Here is a 19,645-nt window from a genome sequence, read left to right on the forward strand (position 1 = left end):
GGTGCGGCCTGCGGGGGGCGCTCGTGGGGCGGGGGCGGGAGCGGCGCGCCCGAGACCCCCCCAGCCCAGGCAGCGCGCTGCGCCCCGGGGTGCTCGGCGCGGGGCGGGGTGTCCCCAGCGGAAGCCCCGCGTCTCTCCCGCCCCTCCCCCCTCCAGCGGCCGCTTCCCCTTTAAAAACTCCGCCCGGGACAGCTGAGTCCGGCTGGTCCCGCCCAGCCCGGCCCGGCCCTTCCCTTCCCTTCCCCTCCCCCGCCGCGGCTGCCGGAGCCGCGCACCCGGGCATCGGCTGCGAGCGCCCCAGGTTCTAGCCCCGCTTCCCCGGAACCCCCCGGGCCCTTCCCTCTACTCCCCGCCTTCCGGGATAGCGCCCCCCTCCCCCGGGCACTCCCCGCTTGGACCTCCTAGGACAGGGACCCCCCGCCCCCGATCCCGGCTCCCCCAGCCCCTTCCTGCAGGTACCCCCCGGGCTCTTCCCTTTGCTGCCCCCCCTAGCCCGGGCACTCCCCGCTTGGACCTCCTAGGACAGGGACCCCCCCCCCGATCCCGGCTCCCCCAGCCCCTTCCTGCAGGTACCCCCCGGGCTCTTCCCTTTGCTGCCCCCCCCGGGCTAGCCCCCCCCACCCCGGGCACTCCCCGCTTGGACCTCCTAGGACAGGGACCCCCCGCCCCCGATCCCGGCTCCCCCAGCCCCTTCCTGCAGGTATCCCCCGGGCTCTTCCCTTTGCTGCCCCCCCCCAGCCCGGGCACTCCCCGCTTGGACCTCCTAGGACAGGGACCCCCCCCCCCGATCCCGGCTCCCCCAGCCCCTTCCTGCAGGTACCCCCCGGGCTCTTCCCTTTGCTGCCCCCCCCGGGCTAGCCCCCCCCCCCACCCCGGGCACTCCCCGCTTGGACCTCCTAGGACAGGGACCCCCCCCGATCCCGGCTCCCCCAGCCCCTTCCTGCAGGGACCACCCTCCCCCCCGGGCTCTTTCCTTTGCTCCCCCCCGTCCCGGGACAGCGCCCCCGCCCCCGGCACTTCCCCCAGCCACTTTCCCTCCCCCTCCCCACTCACTTCCTGATTCAGCTCCCCACCCTCGCCCCTTCTCCTCCTTTGCCCTCCCCCCCACCCCGAACTTCCCCTCCGGCTCCTTCCCCCCCAGACAGCCCCCCGCACCCCCTCCATCCCCTTCTCCGTGGATCCCCTCCCCTGGTGATCCCTGCCCATGGAAGTCTCTGCAGTCCCATCCCCCCACTGGTTCCCCCTTCCTTGACCAGGGCATCCCGGTGCCCCCCTTTCCCCTCCCCTGCCTGAGGTCTCCCCCCGCCCCATACTTCCCTCAAGTTTCCCCTGCCTTTTCCCCTCAGCAATCTGTGACCTCCCCCACAGTCTGCCTGTCCCCCCCCCTTCCTGTCTTTCCCACCCCGCCCCCCTCTTGCCTGGGTGCTCCCTGGTCTCCCCTCCCCACCGAGTGGGGGATCTGAGGCCTCGCCACCCAGGTCCGATGAAGGCCGGCGGGGGCGCCGAGGGCGAGGGGGAGCTGGGAGGCGAGGGGGAGCGGGAGCCCTTGAACCCCGAGGCGGCGGACACGCTGGGGGTCTCTCCCACCTACCGGGAGTTCGTCCGCCACAGTTACCTGGAGCTGATGGGGGCCAACCAGCACTCGCTGCATGCCCTCAACTGGCGCCGGCTCTACCTCAGCCGGGCCAAGCTCAAGGCCTCGAGCCGCACCTCGGCCCTGCTCTCCGGCTTCGCCATGGTGAGCGAACCCAGGCGTCCTGGCTCCCAACCCCTGCTGCTGTAACCCACTGGACCCCGCTCCCCTCCCAGAGCTGGGGATAGAACCCAGGAGTCCTGGCTCCCAACCCCCCCTGCTGTAACCCACTGGACCCCGCTCCCCTCCCAGAGCTGGGGATAGAACCCAGGAGTCCTGGCTCCCAACCCCCCCTGCTCTAACACACTGGACCCCACTCCCCTCCCAGAGCTGGGGATAGAACCCAGGAGTCCTAGCTCCCAACCCCCCCTGCTCTAACCCACTGGGCCCCGCTCCCCTCCCAGAGCTGGGGATGGAACCCAGGAGTCCTGGCTCCCAGCCCCCCCTGCTCTAACCCACTGGACCCCACTCCCCTCCCAGAGCTGGGGATAGAACCCAGGAGTCCTAGCTCCCAACCCCCCCTGCTCTAACCCACTGGACCCCGCTCCCCTCCCAGAGCTGGGGATGGAACCCAGGAGTCCTGGCTCCCAGCCCCCCCTGCTCTAACCCACTGGACCCCACTCCCCTCCCAGAGCTGGGGATAGAACCCAGGCATCCTGGCGAGCTGTAGCTGTATTTGGGGGGTCACGGGAGGCTAGAGCCGGGGGCTGGGAGCCAGGAGGACTGTCACCCAGGCCCAGATCTGCCCCTCCCCCTCCAGCTAGCCTGGCAACCTCCTTTCCTTCCCCTCCCGGCCAGGCCACGGGGCCGCGTGTTAATTGTGGTTAATTGACCCCAGGGCGGTGGGGATGAGACACCCTCACAGACCTGGCAACAAGATGAGACAGCTGTCCCCCCCCCCCAGCTCTGCCGGGGCCCCTCACTCCCGACCCGCAGCCCCCTGCCAGCCCAGCCCTGCCCTGCCCGTCCCCCCCCCTGAGCCCTGCCGGTGCCCCTCACTCCCGACCCGCAGCCCCCTGCCAGCCCAGCCCTGGATCCCTGATCTTTCCCCTTCAAGGCCCTCCTGTCTCTCTGTGAAGATAATTTTGCTTCCATCCAGCCCCGTCCCCAGGAACCGCAGCCACTGATTAGGCTTCGGGGGGAGGAATCTGGAATCTACCGCTGCAGCCTGGGAATGGGGCATGGAGCCTCTCCCCTCTAGGGGGCACCAGCTCTTATCCAGCCCCCTGGGTGGCCTTGTCGGTTTGTTGGCCGGTGGCTGTGTTAATTCGATTGGGGAGGCCTGACCTCCGATTCCCAGCCTGCGCCCGGTCTGGGAAACACAAAGGGGCCGGATCCCCTCCAGTAGGGGGCAGCGCTGCCCACACAACCCTTCTCCCAGAGTCGGGGATAGAACCCAGGAGTCCTGGCTCCCCGGTCCGTAGTCTGGCGTCCTATTTACTCCCCTCTTGCCCGAGGGGGGGGTTGGGTCAATCTGGAGTGGTGACCGCAATGGCACTGTGAGGGTTAACTGCCCCCTCTGGAAGCTGCCCTCTCCCTTTTGGGGGCTGGACTGAAGGGCCCAGGGTGGCAGATCTCTCCCCCACCTTGCCCACTGCCCCCCCCCGGACTTAATCCCTGGCAGTGTCTCCCACTGGTGCTGCCCATGAATGTGACCCACCCCCCTTCCCTCCGTCCCTGCTTCGCCCAGTGCCCATGGGCTGGGCCGGGCTCCGAGACCCACTTCATGCCCCCTGCCAACCCCTCCCCCCCACGCTCCGCAGCACTGCGCCGAGCCCACCCCTTGCACCCCTTGAACGCAAACTTTATTATGCTGCCCTTCTGCCTCCATTCCCCCTGCCCGAGACGGCATTAAACACAGTGACTGAGCTGTCGGAGCCTGGGAAATATTTGGTGTTTGCTGAGCCCGCCCTGCACCCCAGAGCAGCTGGGAAAGGAGCCCTGCTGGAATTTGGTTCCAGCTGTGATGTGTTCAAGGAGTGGGGGAGGGGGCCTGGGGCCTGTCCCCTCCAGGGGGAGCTGGCTGTGATCCCGTCCCGGGGCAGGGGGTGGGGAATGGGGCCTGGGGCCTTTCCCCTCCAGGGGGAGCTGGCTGTGATCCCGTCCCGGGGCAGGGGGTGGGGAATGGGGCCTGGGGCCTGTCCCCTCCAGGGGGAGCTGGCTGTGATCCCGTCCCGGGGCAGGGGGTGGGGAATGGGGCCTGGGGCCTGTCCCCTCCAGGGGGAGCTGGCTGTGATCCCGTCCCGGGGCAGGGGGTGGGGAATGGGGCCTGGGGCCTGTCCCCTCCAGGGGGAGCTGGCTGTGATCCCGTCCCGGGGCAGGGGGTGGGGAATGGGGCCTGGGGCCTGTCCCCTCCAGGGGGAGCTGGCTGTGATCCCGTCCCGGGGCAGGGGGTGGGGAATGGGGCCTGGGGCCTGTCCCCTCCAGGGGGAGCTGGCTGTGATCCCGTCCCGGGGCAGGGGGTGGGGAATGGGGCCTGGGGCCTGTCCCCTCCAGGGGGAGCTGGCTGTGATCCCGTCCCGGGGCAGGGGGTGGGGAATGGGGCCTGGGGCCTGTCCCCTCCAGGGGGAGCTGGCTGTGATCCCGTCCCGGGGCAGGGGGTGGGGAATGGGGCCTGGGGCCTGTCCCCTCCAGGGGGAGCTGGCTGTGATCCCGTCCCGGGGCAGGGGGTGGGGAATGGGGCCTGGGGCCTGTCCCCTCCAGGGGGAGCTGGCTGTGATCCCGTCCCGGGGCAGGGGGTGGGGAATGGGGCCTGGGGCCTGTCCCCTCCAGGGGGAGCTGGCTGTGATCCCGTCCCGGGGCAGGGGGTGGGGAATGGGGCCTGGGGCCTGTCCCCTCCAGGGGGAGCTGGCTGTGATCCCGTCCCGGGGCAGGGGGTGGGGAATGGGGCCTGGGGCCTGTCCCCTCCAGGGGGCACGGGCTCTGACCCGGGCCCAGGGCCGGGCGGGGGGGCGGGCTGGCTGGCTGGCTCCCGCGAGGGCTGACGGTGTCTCCGGCGCCCCCTGCAGGTGGCGATGGTGGAGGTGCAGCTGGAGAAGTACGACTACCCGCGGGGGCTGCTGATTGCCTTCAGCGCCTGCACGACGGTGCTGGTGGCCGTCCACCTCTTCGCCCTCATGGTCAGCACCTGCATCCTGCCCAACATCGAGGCCGTCAGCAACATCCACAACCTCAACTCGGTCAACGAGTCGCCCCACGAGCGTATGCACCGCTACATCGAGCTGGCCTGGGGCTTCTCCACCGCCCTGGGCATCTTCCTCTTCCTCACCGAGGTGGTGCTCATCTGCTGGGTCAAGTTCATGCCCGTGGGCCGCGGCGGCTGGGACGCCGCCGTGGCCTCCACCGTCATCATGGTGCCGGTGGGGGTGGTGTTCGTGGTGTTCGCCCTCCACTTCTACCGCTCGCTGGTGAGCCACAAGACCGACCGGCACCAGCAGGAGTTGGAGGAGCTCAGCAAGATTAAGTACCAGCTGGACGGGGAGGCGACCGGGGTGCAAACTGTGTGAGGCCGGATCCGGGGCGCCCCCCGCCCCCACTCCCGACCGCAGGGGGTGCCTGGAGCGGGCTGCTGCCCCGGGGATGGCCGGAAGACATTCGCGGCTCCCCCCGCCTTCCCCGAGCGGAGGCTGCGTGAGCCGGGCAGGAGAGACGGCGGCTGGCTGGGGGATGATCCACAGCTGGGGTCGTTCTCCGCCGTCTTCTCCTCCTTCCTCTGCTGCTTTTGGGCTGGCTTTTCCGTACCACGCCGCCCCAATCGTGGGGGAAGTGGGGCTGGTTTCTCCGGCCCGACCGGGCACTGCCCAGGAGATGCCAGCTGGGCGAACCGCTCCCTGTCCCCTCTCCTTCCTGTGCTTCCCCTGCTGGGGCTGTGGTAATGGGCTCGCGGTGGTGGGGAGGGGGGTGCTGTGTGGGGCACGCCGGTACCGATCGGGGGAATGTATAGCCACTGATAGGACCAAGCTGGGGTCTGCAGTGGGGCATACGCACAGATTTGGGGCTCGCCCACCCGTCAGGTACAGCGGGCCCAGAGCTGGGGGTAGATGCCGGGGTGTTATTCTCAACCACGTTGCCTCCGCGCTGCCCCCTAGTGCGGGATCTCCGCAACGACGGCCTCTCCAGCCTTCGGTGGCTATGGGAGTGGGGCGCTTGTCCCAGAGGCACCTGGGCTGGGGGCCAGCCGACCCCCCAGCCCTGTCCTGGAGGGGGAAGGCCCCGTGTCCCCCTGAGCCAGCCAGTCCCAGCTGGGTTGGAGCCTGTGTCCTTTTCCCCACTCGTCATTAAGTAGAATTAGTGACTCATTAGCTGATCTCGCGACTTTTGCTCTCTAGCTACGGCCAAGTGCCCCACTGCAGAGAACAAAACGGTAGCTACCATTAATGTAGGCCCTCTGATAATACGGTCCATACCCTGTCCCTAAAGGAGCCAGCAGAAGGCAACACCCATTGCTAAACCAAAACAAAAGCCAGCTCTGTAGGACCTATAATGTGTCTTGTGCTTCGTTTCTATCAGCCGGGAGCAGGTACTTTAGCAGAGCAAAACAGACTATATTTTTGTAGGACCTACGATATGTGGTGTTGTCTGCGGATGGGAGGGGAGCATATCTTGCTTTGCCGAATCAGTGTTTTTGGCAGGACCTGTAATAATGTGGTGGTGCAGTTCCAGCCAGCTGCTTAACTGAAACAGCCAGTCAGTGGGGGTTTGGTTTTTTTTTCCTTTTTGTTTTTGTTTTGGTAGGGCCTATAATATGTTGTCACAGATCCAGCCAATGAGCGGGCAAGTAGCTTAATGGAAACAAACTGCCAGTGCTTTGTGTAGGGCCCACAATACTGTGTACTCCGCCCTGCGGGGCGGCGAGCAGAAATGCGTGTCTTAGCCGGAAGGACAGAACCATGTGCAAGAGATACTGAGAAATTAATATATGCAGAGCAATTCACAGCCATACTGCGGTGCCTTATCATCCCCAGCAGCCTGGTACTGGGAGGGGAGTGGGGTCTGGGGGTCAGAGCCGGGGGGTGCCTGTTCCCTCTGATGCCGACAGTTCGATCCCGCGCCGGGGATGGTGGCTGGCTCCAGCCCCCTGGGCTCTGCTGGTGGATTTTCTGGTATTTTTGCGCCTGTCATTTTTTGTCAGTTTGTAAATAAACGATTGTCTTTGGCAAAGGGCCTGGCTGGGGACACTTATTTGCATGGGCAGCCCTGGAGCGATTGTAGACACAGGTGGTTCTCTGGAGGCAAAGCAGTTTCTGCCTAACAGCTGGACCCACATGCATGGCCCCAGCTCCCTCCACCAGAGGGGCTGAGAGCCAGGACTCCTGGGTTCTCTCCCCGGCTATGGGACAGGGGTGGGGTCTGGTGGGTTAGAAGTGGGGAGTTGGGAGCCAGGACTCCTGGGTTCGCTCCCCAGTTCTGGCAGGGGCATGGGGGTTATTGCGTTAGAGCAGGGGGCACCTGCATCTCCCCCACTCGAAGACAGGCTGAGCCCTGAGTTGGGACAGACTCTGTTGATGGCCCTGATCCAGAATAAACATTTACCCAGCCTTGAAATATTTACACTGCTCGCCAGAGAGGGAGGGGCAAGCTGGGCCCAGGGCCAGAGCGAGACGAGGGCCTGGGAAAGGGAGCCCAGAGGGCCAGGCTGCCTCAGAGTCTGGGATGGGAGGGCCAGAGGTGGAGCAGATGTTGCCATCCCTGCCTCACCCAGCAGGGGGTGCTGTGAGGAGCAGGGCAGGAGCTCTGGCTGTGTGGGGAGCTCCTCGCTACTCCAGGCCCGGCCTCTCCCAGCAACGGGGTGTCGGTGAGACTCAGGGAAGGGCAGGCTTAGGGTGTGTGCCTGGTTTTAGGGACGCCATGAACCGAAACCCCCAGGGCTGAACTCAGGTCTGGGCTCGTCAGGGGTGGAGAAAATGAATTAACAGCTGTTCAGTGTGAAACTTTAGCTGGGGAATGGGACACGGGCCCTTTTCCTTGTAGGGGGTCCCAGCTCCCATCTGGCCCCAGGGTGAGGAATGGGCATGGGGGGCCTTTCCCTTCTAGGGGTGCCAACTCCCATCCTACCCTCTGACTGGGAACCAACTGTCTCCAGGACAGAGGTAACCCCAAAGGACAGAACAGTTGGTAGGTAGGGAGCTAGTTTTAAGCTAGGTCTGAAATATCTGGGTAACTGCTGCCCTCTGGTGAGAGAAATGAGTCAATTACACCAGAGGATTGTAGAGGTGACCTGCAACAAGGGAAATCAAATGCCGGGTTGCTATTAGTTATTTCTACTTCATCTCGTTCTTCTCACTCCCTGTTTCCTGCAGGCCCTGACTGAGATCAGGATCCTTGTCCCAGCGAGCTCGCGTTCAAAATAGACAAGGGCAGGATCATTCTTCTCACTTCATAGATGGGGAAACTGAGGCCCAGAGAGATTCAGTGATTGGCCCAAAGTCCCAGAGGGAGGCTGCGGCTGAGATGGGCATAGAACCCAGCCATCCAGAGCCTGTCTGGTATCTTAACCACAAGAACGACCATCACAATGTGTTAGCATAGGGTCACCAGATGTCCCGATTTTATAGGGACAGTCCTGATATTTGGGGCTTTTTCTTATATAGGCACCTATTACCCGCCACCCCCGTCCCGATTTTTCACATTTGCTATCTGGTCACCCTATGTTTGTGTATTTTTTTTTCTTCTTTCCTCTACATACACAAGCCCTGAAGGAGTTTTGTAATTCATGTCACTTTAGTCTTGGAACAAACTGTACTTTGCCTACCTCGGTTGGCTGGGAGTCTCCTAGGAGTCCCCGGAGATGTGGATCAGGTCTGTCACAGCCTTAAATTGAAACCATGTTGGGTATTTCACATAACAAACTTTTCCCACCAATGGTTGGCAGGTGCTTGAGTTAAATAGGGAGGTTAGGAAAGGACAAAGACCATTAAGGGGCCTTTATAGCTGTACCAGGGTCAGCGGCTGGTTAGGAGGGTTAATAAGGGGGCACGGCCTTCTCCATCTATGCTCCATCCACTTTTATGCGGCAACAAGTCTCATTTATACACGTGGTGGAATCTGCTGGGGCGGGGGTATCTGTGGGGGCTATCTGCGTATTGTCCTCGTGCAATGTTAATATTGGTGGCAGATCTTGGGTACAAGGGGTTTATTACCCCACCCCCTAAATAAAGATGAGCAGGACCCAGAATGTAGCTTGCTGCCTTTCAATGCTAGCGGGCGTCAAAGGGGACTGGGGTAACGTGTAAATTGAGGAGGAGATTAGCTGGGGGCACCTAATGCATCTCCTTGCACTCAACACTATGTTGACCCCTTGTGGCAACGACACAGCAGGGGTGTGCATTGAGGTCAGTAGATTCAACACTTGTGAAAACTACATATGGAAATATTTTGAACCATTTGTAATTAAATGCGGCCTCCTCCTCTAAATGTGAATGGGTGGGGCTGATTAAAGAAATAGGGAGAATCGGTGGTAATTAATCGTTTTGAAAGTGCTTCCGACTATCAAAAGATAGGTCAGAGGATGCAAAATACGTCCCAGAGGACACAAGATAGGTCTCAAGAGGTTGTAATTGAGCCTATGGAAGGGCACGAGCAGATTCAACAGACTCACCCATCTCCTCTATCAAGTAGATGACAATTATCAGCCTTGATGAATTGGCATTTTATTTGGCTTCTTATGAGATTTTGGATGGTTTTATTAATGACTTAGATTTATTTCAATTAATTGACAATGAAGAAAGTGCTGAAGGCGAGTCACTGGCTTTTTATTGTCTTCCTGGGAAGGGTGGGTGGGAGTATCAGGCAATTGATTAGCTATCTAGATTCCACACAATTTATCCAGGGGCTTAAAAAAAGTTAGTGACGTAGCGGTTGAATTTCTGCTCTCCGAAGTTGTGTAACTTAATTAATTTACTCTGAAACCTTAAATAATTTATTTAATGATTTTTCTACCCTGTAACGAAAGTGCTGGCAGCAGATGAGAAAGTAGTTTTTTTCCTTCTTCCTCTCATCATTACTTGGCTCCAGCTGTAGTTGGCTTTAGCAGGTTCGGCATAACCCTTAAAATTAAATAATTATATTATGTTAATCCAGGAGCTGATTCCTCTCCTACTCGTGACTCTTTAAAATTATTTATTTTAATGTATTGTAATTTGTTGCACGCTGTGGCAAAAGTGCGGTAGACGAATCAATCCCTTAGGATTCCCCCAGCCACTGGAACTAGCTGTGATTTCGCTAATGCAGATTCAATCCTGTGATATCCAATTACTCCCTTTTAAATAATATTATCTAATCCATGGACTCATTTGCCTCCCTCTCATTCTCCTCTAGCATTGTAATTCGTTACTTTAATGTATTTAAATTTCTTCTATTTCAGAGTGAAAGTGGAAGGTAAGAATAACTGTATCCCTCCCGTCTATGGAACCAGCTGGCATTTTGCCAAAGCAGATTAAATACTTGAACTTCCCATTACTTTCCACACAAATAATTTGGTGATTGTTTTTGGAGGATGGGGTCATTTTCGTCCTATTGGCTCCGTTATTACAGTGTAAACAATATTGTAAAATTAATCAACTGTATTCAATCATATGACGAAACTGCTGTGTACAAATGAACGAGTAGGTTTCCCCTCCCTTCCTTGGTACTAGATAGTATCTCCTTTGGCAAAATTGTATTTCTCAGTCTCCTATTTCCCCAATATAAAATATGATATACGGGGGGGTGTGTCTCATTCCTCTTATTGGCTTTCCTACAATTGTGCACTAAATTATTAAAATATATTTAAATGTATTCCTTCCGATGGCGAAAGTGCAGAGTTTGAAAAATCCCTCATTCCTTCCAAGGAACAAGTTATGATGTTCCCAAAGTAGATTCGATCCCTGCCTCTCCCATTCTCCCCTTTAAAAAAGTAGTTTGAGCCGAGAAGGGGTGGGACAGGGATCATCTACCTCCTGTTGTCTTGTCTATGCTGGTGTAATCAAATATTTTGATTCATTTAAATACAATCCATGGCCATGGCGAAAGTGCTGGAGGCAAATAACACTCTCCTCCCCTAGCTGTGATTTCGCGAGACCGGATTCGTTCTCTAAACATTCAAGTCTCTCCCCCGCTTTAAAAATAATATGACGCATCAAAGGTCATGGTTTTACCCGTTACTAATGTAGTAATTGATTATTTAACATTATTTAAATTTATTCCATCCCATGACGAAAGTTCTGAAGTTTTATATTCCCCCTAGGACCTAGCCGCGATTCCACCAAAGCTGATTCAATCCCTATATCTCCAATTATCCTCTTCAAAAAATAGCGCGGTGCATCACGGCGACTCACGTTCTTCCTTTTACCTCTCCGCTACGTTGCAATTCATTATGTAAATATATTTAAATTTATGCTATTCCGTGGCGAAAATGCGCCTCCTTCTCTTCTGGGGGGCTAGCTGCTGTTTCCCTTCCGCGGATTCGTCATCTTTCCCGAGCTGGGGATGAAAAAGAAAAAAAAAATTGTCCCCCAGCACAACGAAAGAGAGAGAGAGGAGGACGGCCTTCCAGCCGGGCCCCACCCGGAGCGGAGGCGAGTCGCTCTAATTTCCTGCGTCGAAAGCGCGGACGCGAACACAGAGAGCCGGAGACAGGAGGGGGGCAGCGCGAGCCAGCGGGAACTCTCGCGCGAGCCGACGGGACGTCGGCCGTTGGCCCCGCCCCCTCTCCCTGTCTGCGGCGGCGGCGGCGGCAGTAGCGGGCCCCCCCTGGTCGCCGAGCGAGGAGGCCGCGCGCGCGGGGGGGGACGGGCCGGGAGCAGCGAGGTGAGAGCGGCGGCGGGGGACGCGCGCGCGGGAGGCCGGGGGGGGCCCAGGGGGCGGGGCCGGGCGGCGGGTGAGGAGCGGCGCGCGAGGGGACGGTTACAGCGGGGGGGGAGGCTCCCGGGGGGAGGTGGGGGCAGCTGTGGGGGAGGAGGCTGGTGTGGGGGAGGGGGGAGCTGAGGTCGGGGGGGCTGGTCGGAGGGGGAGGGAGGCTGGGAGAAGAGGCGCTCTAGGAGTGGGGGGAGGGGGGAGCTGAGGTCGGGGGGGCTGGTCGGAGGGGGAGGGAGGCTGGGAGAAGAGGCTCTCTAGGAGTGGGGGAGGGGGGAGCTGAGGTCGGGGGGGCTGGTCGGATGGGGAGGGAGGCTGGGAGAAGAGGCGCTCTAGGAGTGGGGGGAGGGGGGAGCTGAGGTGGGGGGGCTGGTCGGATGGGGAGGGAGGCTGGGAGAAGAGGCGCTCTAGGAGTGGGGGGAGGGGGAGCTGAGGTGGGGGGGCTGGTCGGATGGGGAGGGAGGCTGGGAGAAGAGGCACTCTAGGAGTGGGGGGAGGGGAGCTGATGTGGGGGGGCTGGTCGGAGGGGGAGGGAGGCTGGGAGAAGAGGCTCTCTAGGAGTGGGGGGAGGGGAGCTGATGTGGGGGGGCTGGTCGGAGGGGGAGGGAGGCTGGGAGAAGAGGCACTCTAGGAGTGGGGGGAGGGGGGAGCTGAGGTGGGGGGCTGGTCGGAGGGGGAGGGAGGCTGGGAGACGAGGCGCTCTAGGAGTGGGGGGAGGGGAGCTGAGGTCGTGGGGGCTGGTCGGATGGGGAGGGAGGCTGGGAGAAGAGGCTCTCTAGGAGTGGGGGGAGGGGGGAGCTGAGGTGGGGGGGCTGGTCGGAGGGGGAGGGAGGCTGGGAGAAGAGGCGCTCTAGGAGTGGGGGGAGGGGAGCTGAGGTGGGGGGGCTGGTCGGATGGGGAGGGAGGCTGGGAGAAGAGGCACTCTAGGAGTGGGGGGAGGGGGAGCTGAGTTGGGGGGGCGGGTCGGAGGGGGAGGGAGGCTGGGAGAAGAGGCTCTCTAGGAGTGGGGGAGGGGGGAGCTGAGGTCGGGGGGGCTGGTCGGAGGGGGAGGGAGGCTGGGAGAAGAGGCACTCTAGGAGTGGGGGGAGGGGGAGCTGATGTGGGGGGGCTGGTCGGAGGGGGAGGGAGGCTGGGAGATGAGGCGCTCTAGGAGTGGGGGGAGGGGAGCTGAGGTGGGGGGGCTGGTCGGATGGGGAGGGAGGCTGGGAGAAGAGGCACTCGAGGAGTGGGGGGAGGGGGGAGCTGAGGTGGGGGGGCTGGTCGGATGGGGAGGGAGGCTGGGAGAAGAGGCACTCTAGGAGTGGGGGGAGGGGAGCTGAGGTCGGGGGGGCTGGTCGGATGGGGAGGGAGGCTGGGAGAAGAGGCGCTCGAGGAGTGGGGGGAGGGGGGAGCTGAGGTGGGGGGCTGGTCGGAGGGGGAGGGAGGCTGGGAGAAGAGGCGCTCTAGGAGTGGGGGGAGGGGAGCTGAGGTCAGGGGGGCTGGTCGGGTGGGGAGGGAGGCTGGGAGAAGAGGCACTCTAGGAGTGGGGGGAGGGGAGCTGAGGTCGGGGGGGCTGGTCGGATGGGGAGGGAGGCTGGGAGAAGAGGCTCTCTAGGAGTGGGGGGAGGGGGGAGCTGAGGTGGGGGGGCTGGTCGGATGGGGAGGGAGGCTGGGAGAAGAGGCACTCGAGGAGTGGGGGGAGGGGGGAGCTGAGGTGGGGGGGCTGGTCGGATGGGGAGGGAGGCTGGGAGAAGAGGCACTCTAGGAGTGGGGGGAGGGGAGCTGAGGTCGGGGGGGCTGGTCGGATGGGGAGGGAGGCTGGGAGAAGAGGCGCTCGAGGAGTGGGGGGAGGGGGGAGCTGAGGTCGGGGGGGCTGGTCGGATGGGGAGGGAGGCTGGGAGAAGAGGCGCTCTAGGAGTGGGGGGAGGGGAGCTGAGGTCAGGGGGGCTGGTCGGGTGGGGAGGGAGGCTGGGAGAAGAGGCACTCTAGGAGTGGGGGGAGGGGAGCTGAGGTCAGGGGGGCTGGTCGGGTGGGGAGGGAGGCTGGGAGAAGAGGCACTCTAGGAGTGGGGGGAGGGGAGCTGAGGTCGGGGGGGCTGGTCGGATGGGGAGGGAGGCTGGGAGAAGAGGCTCTCTAGGAGTGGGGGGAGGGGGAGCTGAGGTGGGGGGGCTGGTCGGATGGGGAGGGAGGCTGGGAGAAGAGGCGCTCTAGGAGTGGGGGGAGGGGAGCTGAGGTCAGGGGGGCTGGTCGGGTGGGGAGGGAGGCTGGGAGAAGAGGCACTCTAGGAGTGGGGGGAGGGGAGCTGAGGTCGGGGGGGCTGGTCGGATGGGGAGGGAGGCTGGGAGAAGAGGCTCTCTAGGAGTGGGGGGAGGGGGGAGCTGAGGTGGGGGGGCTGGTCGGGTGGGGAGGGAGGCTGGGAGAAGAGGCTCTCTAGGAGTGGGGGGAGGGGAGCTGAGGTGGGGGGGCTGGTCGGATGGGGAGGGAGGCTGGGAGAAGAGGCACTCTAGGAGTGGGGGGAGGGGGGAGCTGAGGTGGGGGGGCTGGTCGGAGGGGGAGGGAGGCTGGGAGAAGAGGCACTCTAGGAGTGGGGGGAGGGGGAGCTGATGTGGGGGGGCTGGTCGGAGGGGGAGGGAGGCTGGGAGAAGAGGCACTCTAGGAGTGGGGGGAGGGGAGCTGAGGTCGGGGGGGCTGGTCGGATGGGGAGGGAGGCTGGGAGAAGAGGCACTCTAGGAGTGGGGGGAGGGGAGCTGAGGTGGGGGGCTGGTCGGATGGGGAGGGAGGCTGGGAGAAGAGGCACTCTAGGAGTGGGGGGAGGGGGGAGCTGAGGTGGTGGGGCTGGTCGGAGGGGGAGGGAGGCTGGGAGAAGAGGCTCTCTAGGAGTGGGGGGAGGGGGAGCTGATGTGGGGGGGCTGGTCGGAGGGGGAGGGAGGCTGGGAGAAGAGGCACTCTAGGAGTGGGGGGAGGGGAGCTGAGGTGGGGGGGCTGGTCGGATGGGGAGGGAGGCTGGGAGAAGAGGCACTCGAGGAGTGGGGGGAGGGGGGAGCTGAGGTCGGGGGGGCTGGTCGGAGGGGGAGGGAGGCTGGGGGAAGAGGCACTCTAGGAGTGGGGGGAGGGGAGCTGAGGTCGGGGGGGCTGGTCGGATGGGGAGGGAGGCTGGGAGAAGAGGCACTCTAGGAGTGGGGGGAGGGGAGCTGAGGTCGGGGGGGCTGGTCGGAGGGGGAGGGAGACTGGGAGAAGAGGCTCTCTAGGAGTGGGGGGAGGGGGAGCTGATGTGGGGGGGCTGGTCGGAGGGGGAGGGAGGCTGGGAGAAGAGGCACTCTAGGAGTGGGGGGAGGGGGAGCTGAGGTGGGGGGGCTGGTCGGAGGGGGAGGGAGGCTGGGAGAAGAGGCACTCTAGGAGTGGGGGGAGGGGAGCTGAGGTGGGGGGGGCTGGTCGGAGGGGGAGGGAGGCTGGGAGAAGAGGCACTCTAGGAGTGGGGGGAGGGGGGAGCTGAGGTGGGGGGGGCTGGTCGGATGGGGAGGGAGGCTGGGAGAAGAGGCACTCTAGGAGTGGGGGGAGGGGGAGCTGAGGTGGGGGGGGCTGGTCGGAGGGGAGGGAGGCTGGGAGAAGAGGCTCTCTAGGAGTGGGGGAGGGGGGAGCTGAGGTCGGGGGGGCTGGTCGGAGGGGGAGGGAGGCTGGGAGAAGAGGCACTCTAGGAGTGGGGGGAGGGGGGAGCTGAGGTGGGGGGGGCTGGTCGGATGGGGAGGGAGGCTGGGAGAAGAGGCACTCTAGGAGTGGGGGGAGGGGAGCTGAGGTCGGGGGGCTGGTCGGGTGGGGAGGGAGGCTGGGAGAAGAGGCGCTCTAGGAGTGGGGGGAGGGGGGAGCTGAGGTGGGGGGGCTGGTCGGAGGGGGAGGGAGGCTGGGAGAAGAGGCACTCTAGGAGTGGGGGGAGGGGGGAGCTGAGGTGGGGGGGGCTGGTCGGATGGGGAGGGAGGCTGGGAGAAGAGGCACTCTAGGAGTGGGGGGAGTGGGGAGCTGAGGTGGGGGGGCTGGTCGGAGGGGGAGGGAGGCTGGGAGAAGAGGCACTCTAGGAGTGGGGGGAGGGGAGCTGAGGTGGGGGGGCTGGTCGGATGGGGAGGGAGGCTGGGAGAAGAGGCACTCTAGGAGTGGGGGGAGGGGGGATCTGAGGTCGGGGGGGCTGGTCGGAGGGGGAGGGAGGCTGGGAGAAGAGGCACTCTAGGAGTGGGGGGAGGGGGGAGCTGAGGTGGGGGGGCTGGTCGGAGGGGGAGGGAGGCTGGGAGAAGAGGCTCTCTAGGAGTGGGGGGAGGGGGGAGCTGAGGTGGGGGGGCTGGTCGGAGGGGGAGGGAGGCTGGGAGAAGAGGCACTCTAGGAGTGGGGGGAGGGGAGCTGAGGTGGGGGGGGCTGGTCGGAGGGGGAGGGAGGCTGGGAGAAGAGGCACTCTAGGAGTGGGGGGAGGGGGGATCTGAGGTCGGGGGGGCTGGTCGGAGGGGGAGGGAGGCTGGGAGACGAGGCACTCTAGGAGTGGGGGGAGGGGAGCTGAGGTCGGGGGGGGCTGGTCGGGTGGGGAGGGAGGCTGGGAGAAGAGGCACTCTAGGAGTGGGGGGAGGGGGAGCTGATGTGGGGGGGCTGGTCGGAGGGGGAGGGAGGCTGGGAGACGAGGCACTCTAGGAGTGGGGGGAGGGGGAGCTGATGTGGGGGGGCTGGTCGGAGGGGGAGGGAGGCTGGGAGAAGAGGCACTCTAGGAGTGGGGGGAGGGGGAGCTGATGTGGGGGGGCTGGTCGGAGGGGGAGGGAGGCTGGGAGACGAGGCACTCTAGGAGTGGGGGGAGGGGGAGCTGATGTGGGGGGGCTGGTCGGAGGGGGAGGGAGGCTGGGAGAAGAGGCACTCTAGGAGTGGGGGGAGGGGAGCTGAGGTCGGGGGGGCTGGTCGGATGGGAGGGAGGCTGGGAGACGAGGCGCTCTAGGAGTGGGGGGAGGGGGGAGCTGAGGTGGGGGGGGCTGGTCGGATGGGGAGGGAGGCTGGGAGAAGAGGCACTCTAGGAGTGGGGGGAGGGGGGAGCTGAGGTCGGGGGGGCTGGTCGGAGGGGGAGGGAGGTTGGGAGAAGAGGCTCTCTAGGAGTGGGGGGAGGGGAGCTGAGGTCAGGGGGGCTGGTCGGGTGGGGAGGGAGGCTGGGAGAAGAGGCACTCTAGGAGTGGGGGGAGGGGGGAGCTGAGGTGGGGGGGGCTGGTCGGAGGGGGAGGGAGGCTGGGAGAAGAGGCACTCTAGGAGTGGGGGGAGGGGAGCTGAGGTGGGGGGGGCTGGTCGGGTGGGGAGGGAGGCTGGGAGAAGAGGCACTCTAGGAGTGGGGGGAGGGGGGAGCTGAGGTGGGGGGGCTGGTCGGATGGGGAGGGAGGCTGGGAGAAGAGGCACTCTAGGAGTGGGGGGAGGGGAGCTGAGGTCGGGGAGGCTGGTCGGGTGGGGAGGGAGGCTGGGAGAAGAGGCACTCTAGGAGTGGGGGGAGGGGAGCTGAGGTCGGGGGGGCTGGTCGGGTGGGGAGGGAGGCTGGGAGAAGAGGCACTCTAGGAGTGGGGGGAGGGGGAGCTGAGGTGGGGGGGCTGGTCGGATGGGGAGGGAGGCTGGGAGAAGAGGCACTCTAGGAGTGGGGGGAGGGGGGAGCTGAGGTCGGGGGGGCTGGTCGGAGGGGGAGGGAGGCTGGGAGAAGAGGCACTCTAGGAGTGGGGGGAGGGGAGCTGAGGTCGGGGGGGCTGGTCGGGTGGGAGGGAGGCTGGGAGAAGAGGCACTCTAGGAGTGGGGGGAGGGGGGAGCTGAGGTGGGGGGCTGGTCGGATGGGGAGGGAGGCTGGGAGAAGAGGCACTCGAGGAGTGGGAGGAGGGGGGAGCTGAGGTCGGGGGGGCTGGTCGGATGGGAGGGAGGCTGGGAGAAGAGGCACTCTAGGAGTCGGGGGAGGGGAGCTGAGGTGGGGGGGCTGGTCGGATGGGGAGGGAGGCTGGGAGAAGAGGCGCTCGAGGAGTGGGGGGAGGGGGGAGCTGAGGTCGGGGGGGCTGGTCGGATGGGAGGGAGGCTGGGAGAAGAGGTGCTCTAGGAGTGGGGGGAGGGGAGCTGAGGTCGGGGGGGCTGGTCGGAGGGGGAGGGAGGCTGGGAGAAGAGGCACTCTAGGAGTGGGGGGAGGGGGGAGCTGAGGTGGGGGGGCTGGTCAGATGGGGAGGGAGGCTGGGAGACGAGGCTCTCTAGGAGTGGGAGGAGGGGAGCTGAGGTCGGGGGGGCTGGTCGGATGGGGAGGGAGGCTGGGGGAAGAGGCACTCTAGGAGTGGGGGGAGGGGGGAGCTGAGGTGGGGGGGGCTGGTCGGATGGGGAGGGAGGCTGGGAGAAGAGGCACTCTAGGAGTGGGGGGAGGGGAGCTGAGGTCGGGGGGGCTAGTCGGATGGGGAGGGAGGCTGGGAAAAGAGGCACTCTAGGAGTGGGGGTCGGGTGGGGCTGGTCGGGTGGGGAGGGAGGCTGGGAGAAGAGGCACTCTCGGAGTGCGGCGGAGGGGGGAGCTGAGGTCGGGGGGGGGGGTCTGGTCGGCACCCTCTGGAGAGGGAGGGCTCTGAGTTGGAACCTGGGGAATGGGGGGAGGGAGAAGCTGAGGGGAGGGGCTTAAAAGTGGGGAGGAAGCTGAGGTCTTGAAGGGGGGGATACCGGGGTCACCTGAGGGGAGGGGGAGCTGGGAGGCCTGTGAGGGAGGAAGTTGATTTGTGTTGCGGGGGTGGGGCATGGGAGTGTGTGGAAAATGGGGGATTTGAGGGGGAGTTGAGAGGTGGGTTTTGGGAGTGTTGCAGGGGTAAGTTCGGATGGGGAATAAGGGGGAGATGAAGTGGGGGGGAGGCCCCGGGGGGTCCTGAGTGGTAGAGATCTTGGGGTGGGGGAGGTGAGGAGAGAATTGGAAGGGGATGGGGAGCTGTGGCCCCTGAGAGGTCTGGGGGGCAAGAGGATCAGAGGGGTGGGGAGTGGAATCTAAGGGAAGCACTAAGATGTGGGAAGCCCCTGGCAAGGGGGAGGTTGGAGGACGGGGATTGTGGGGGGGAGAGGCCCTGGGGGCATGGGGACCCAAGGGGGCAGATCTGAGGGAAGGCCTATTGCAGATGTTGGCCGGGAGGTGGGCACACTGAAGTAGGAAAAGGCTGTGGGGTGAGGGTGCTCTCGGTTGTGTTGGGTTGGGGAAGGGCCTATGCCAGTGGGGGGGAGCTGCCGAGCAGACGGGGTGGGGCGCAGGGCAAGGGTGATGTGTGGGCCCTGGGTTTAGGGATCCGGGCAGGGCTGTGAGGGTGGGGGCTTGGAGGGGAGCATTATACCAGGTGGCATCCCTGGAGCTCGCAGGGGGCATCAAGGTAAAAGCGGGAGTGGACTCTGTCCCCTTCATTTCTTGGCTTTGGTGCCAGTCTGGGGTGTGAGCCCTGGGCACTGCCCGCTGCCCGCCAGCTCCCTGGGGGCTCAGATGGCATGTCCCAGTCTCCCCCTGCCCTCTTACTGGGTACCTGCTGTAGGCTGACTTCACTTAACCCCTTGGTGGTGGTAGCAGAGTTAGAGTGGCACAGTTTCACCTGCTTTGGCTCCTGCCATAGGGCATGCCCCGACCTGAGATCTGGTGTCCTGTAGGGAGAGGCTGCAGTCACTATAGTGGTGGTGGGTGGGGGGCTGGGAGTCAGAGCTCCTGGGTTCTGTCCTGGTACTAGGAGGGGAGTGGGGTCTGGTCAGTTAGAGCAGGGGGGCTCGGAGTCTGGACTCCTCAGTTCTGTTTCCGGCTCTGGAAGTGGGTGTGCTCTATAATGATGGTAGGGGGTGAGGCCGGGAGTTAGGAATCCTGGATTCTTTTTTGGCTCTGCCACTGATCTGCTGCATAGCTTTGCCTCTTTGCCACTTTGTGCCTCAGTTTTCTCACACCTAAAGTGGAGATGATAATGGGGCTGGCTAGGTTAGATTTTTGGATGGAAGGGGCTGTAGAAGAGCGAGCTGTTGTTATCAAAGGGGACCCTGTTGTAACCACCCTTTGGTCCTGCATTACAGCTTCCAGGCTTAGATAGTAACTCCCTTCTCTTCGGAAACGGCTGCTTTACAAAATTCAGAGCTGGACTCTGGCGCGCTCTCTAATACCAGAGGCCTGATTTAGAGTTTCATGCTGCAGCCCATCACTGTAGTGCTATCTTATCTTATTTATCAGCCTGC

At 63.5% G+C, this 19,645-nt stretch overlaps 2 protein-coding genes across 6 annotated transcripts in view; both read left to right on the forward strand.

Annotated features, from left to right (window-relative positions):
• Positions 1-261: 261 nt before the first annotated feature.
• ORAI3 (ORAI calcium release-activated calcium modulator 3) lies at positions 262-6,793 on the forward strand. Of its 2 annotated transcripts, none has more exons than XM_077820504.1 (2): positions 262-301; positions 4,642-6,793. In XM_077820504.1, the coding sequence occupies exon 2, from the start codon at positions 4,648-4,650 to the stop codon at positions 5,137-5,139; it is 492 nt and encodes a 163-aa protein (XP_077676630.1). In that variant the 5' UTR covers positions 262-301; positions 4,642-4,647; the 3' UTR covers positions 5,140-6,793. The 2 variants fall into 2 exon arrangements, with proteins under 2 accessions (XP_077676630.1, XP_077676629.1); XM_077820503.1 differs by lacking the exon at positions 262-301 and adding an exon at positions 1,164-1,738.
• Positions 6,794-11,326: 4,533 nt separating this feature from the next.
• Positions 11,327-19,645, forward strand: part of SETD1A (SET domain containing 1A, histone lysine methyltransferase) — a 40,336-nt gene continuing 32,017 nt past the window's right edge. For all 4 annotated transcript variants that reach the window (XR_013346508.1, XR_013346507.1, XR_013346509.1 and 1 more), the window contains exon 1: positions 11,327-11,419. The gene's annotated coding sequence lies outside the window, so the exon portion shown is untranslated. The remainder of the gene's footprint in view (positions 11,420-19,645) is intronic.

The sequence above is a fragment of the Eretmochelys imbricata genome, chromosome 6, assembly GCF_965152235.1.
Source record: "Eretmochelys imbricata isolate rEreImb1 chromosome 6, rEreImb1.hap1, whole genome shotgun sequence".
NCBI lineage: Eukaryota > Metazoa > Chordata > Testudines > Cheloniidae > Eretmochelys > Eretmochelys imbricata.

What these genes read in the sequence shown, in the direction of transcription:
- ORAI3 (XM_077820503.1), top strand. Translation starts at nt 1,484, where the DNA reads ATGAAGGCCGGCGGGGGCGCCGAGGGCGAGGGGGAGCTGGGAGGCGAG. An exon ending in TGCTCTCCGGCTTCGCCATG is followed by an intron (nt 1,739 to 4,641) that starts GTGAGCGAACCC and finishes CGCCCCCTGCAG; the next exon opens with GTGGCGATGGTGGAGGTGCA.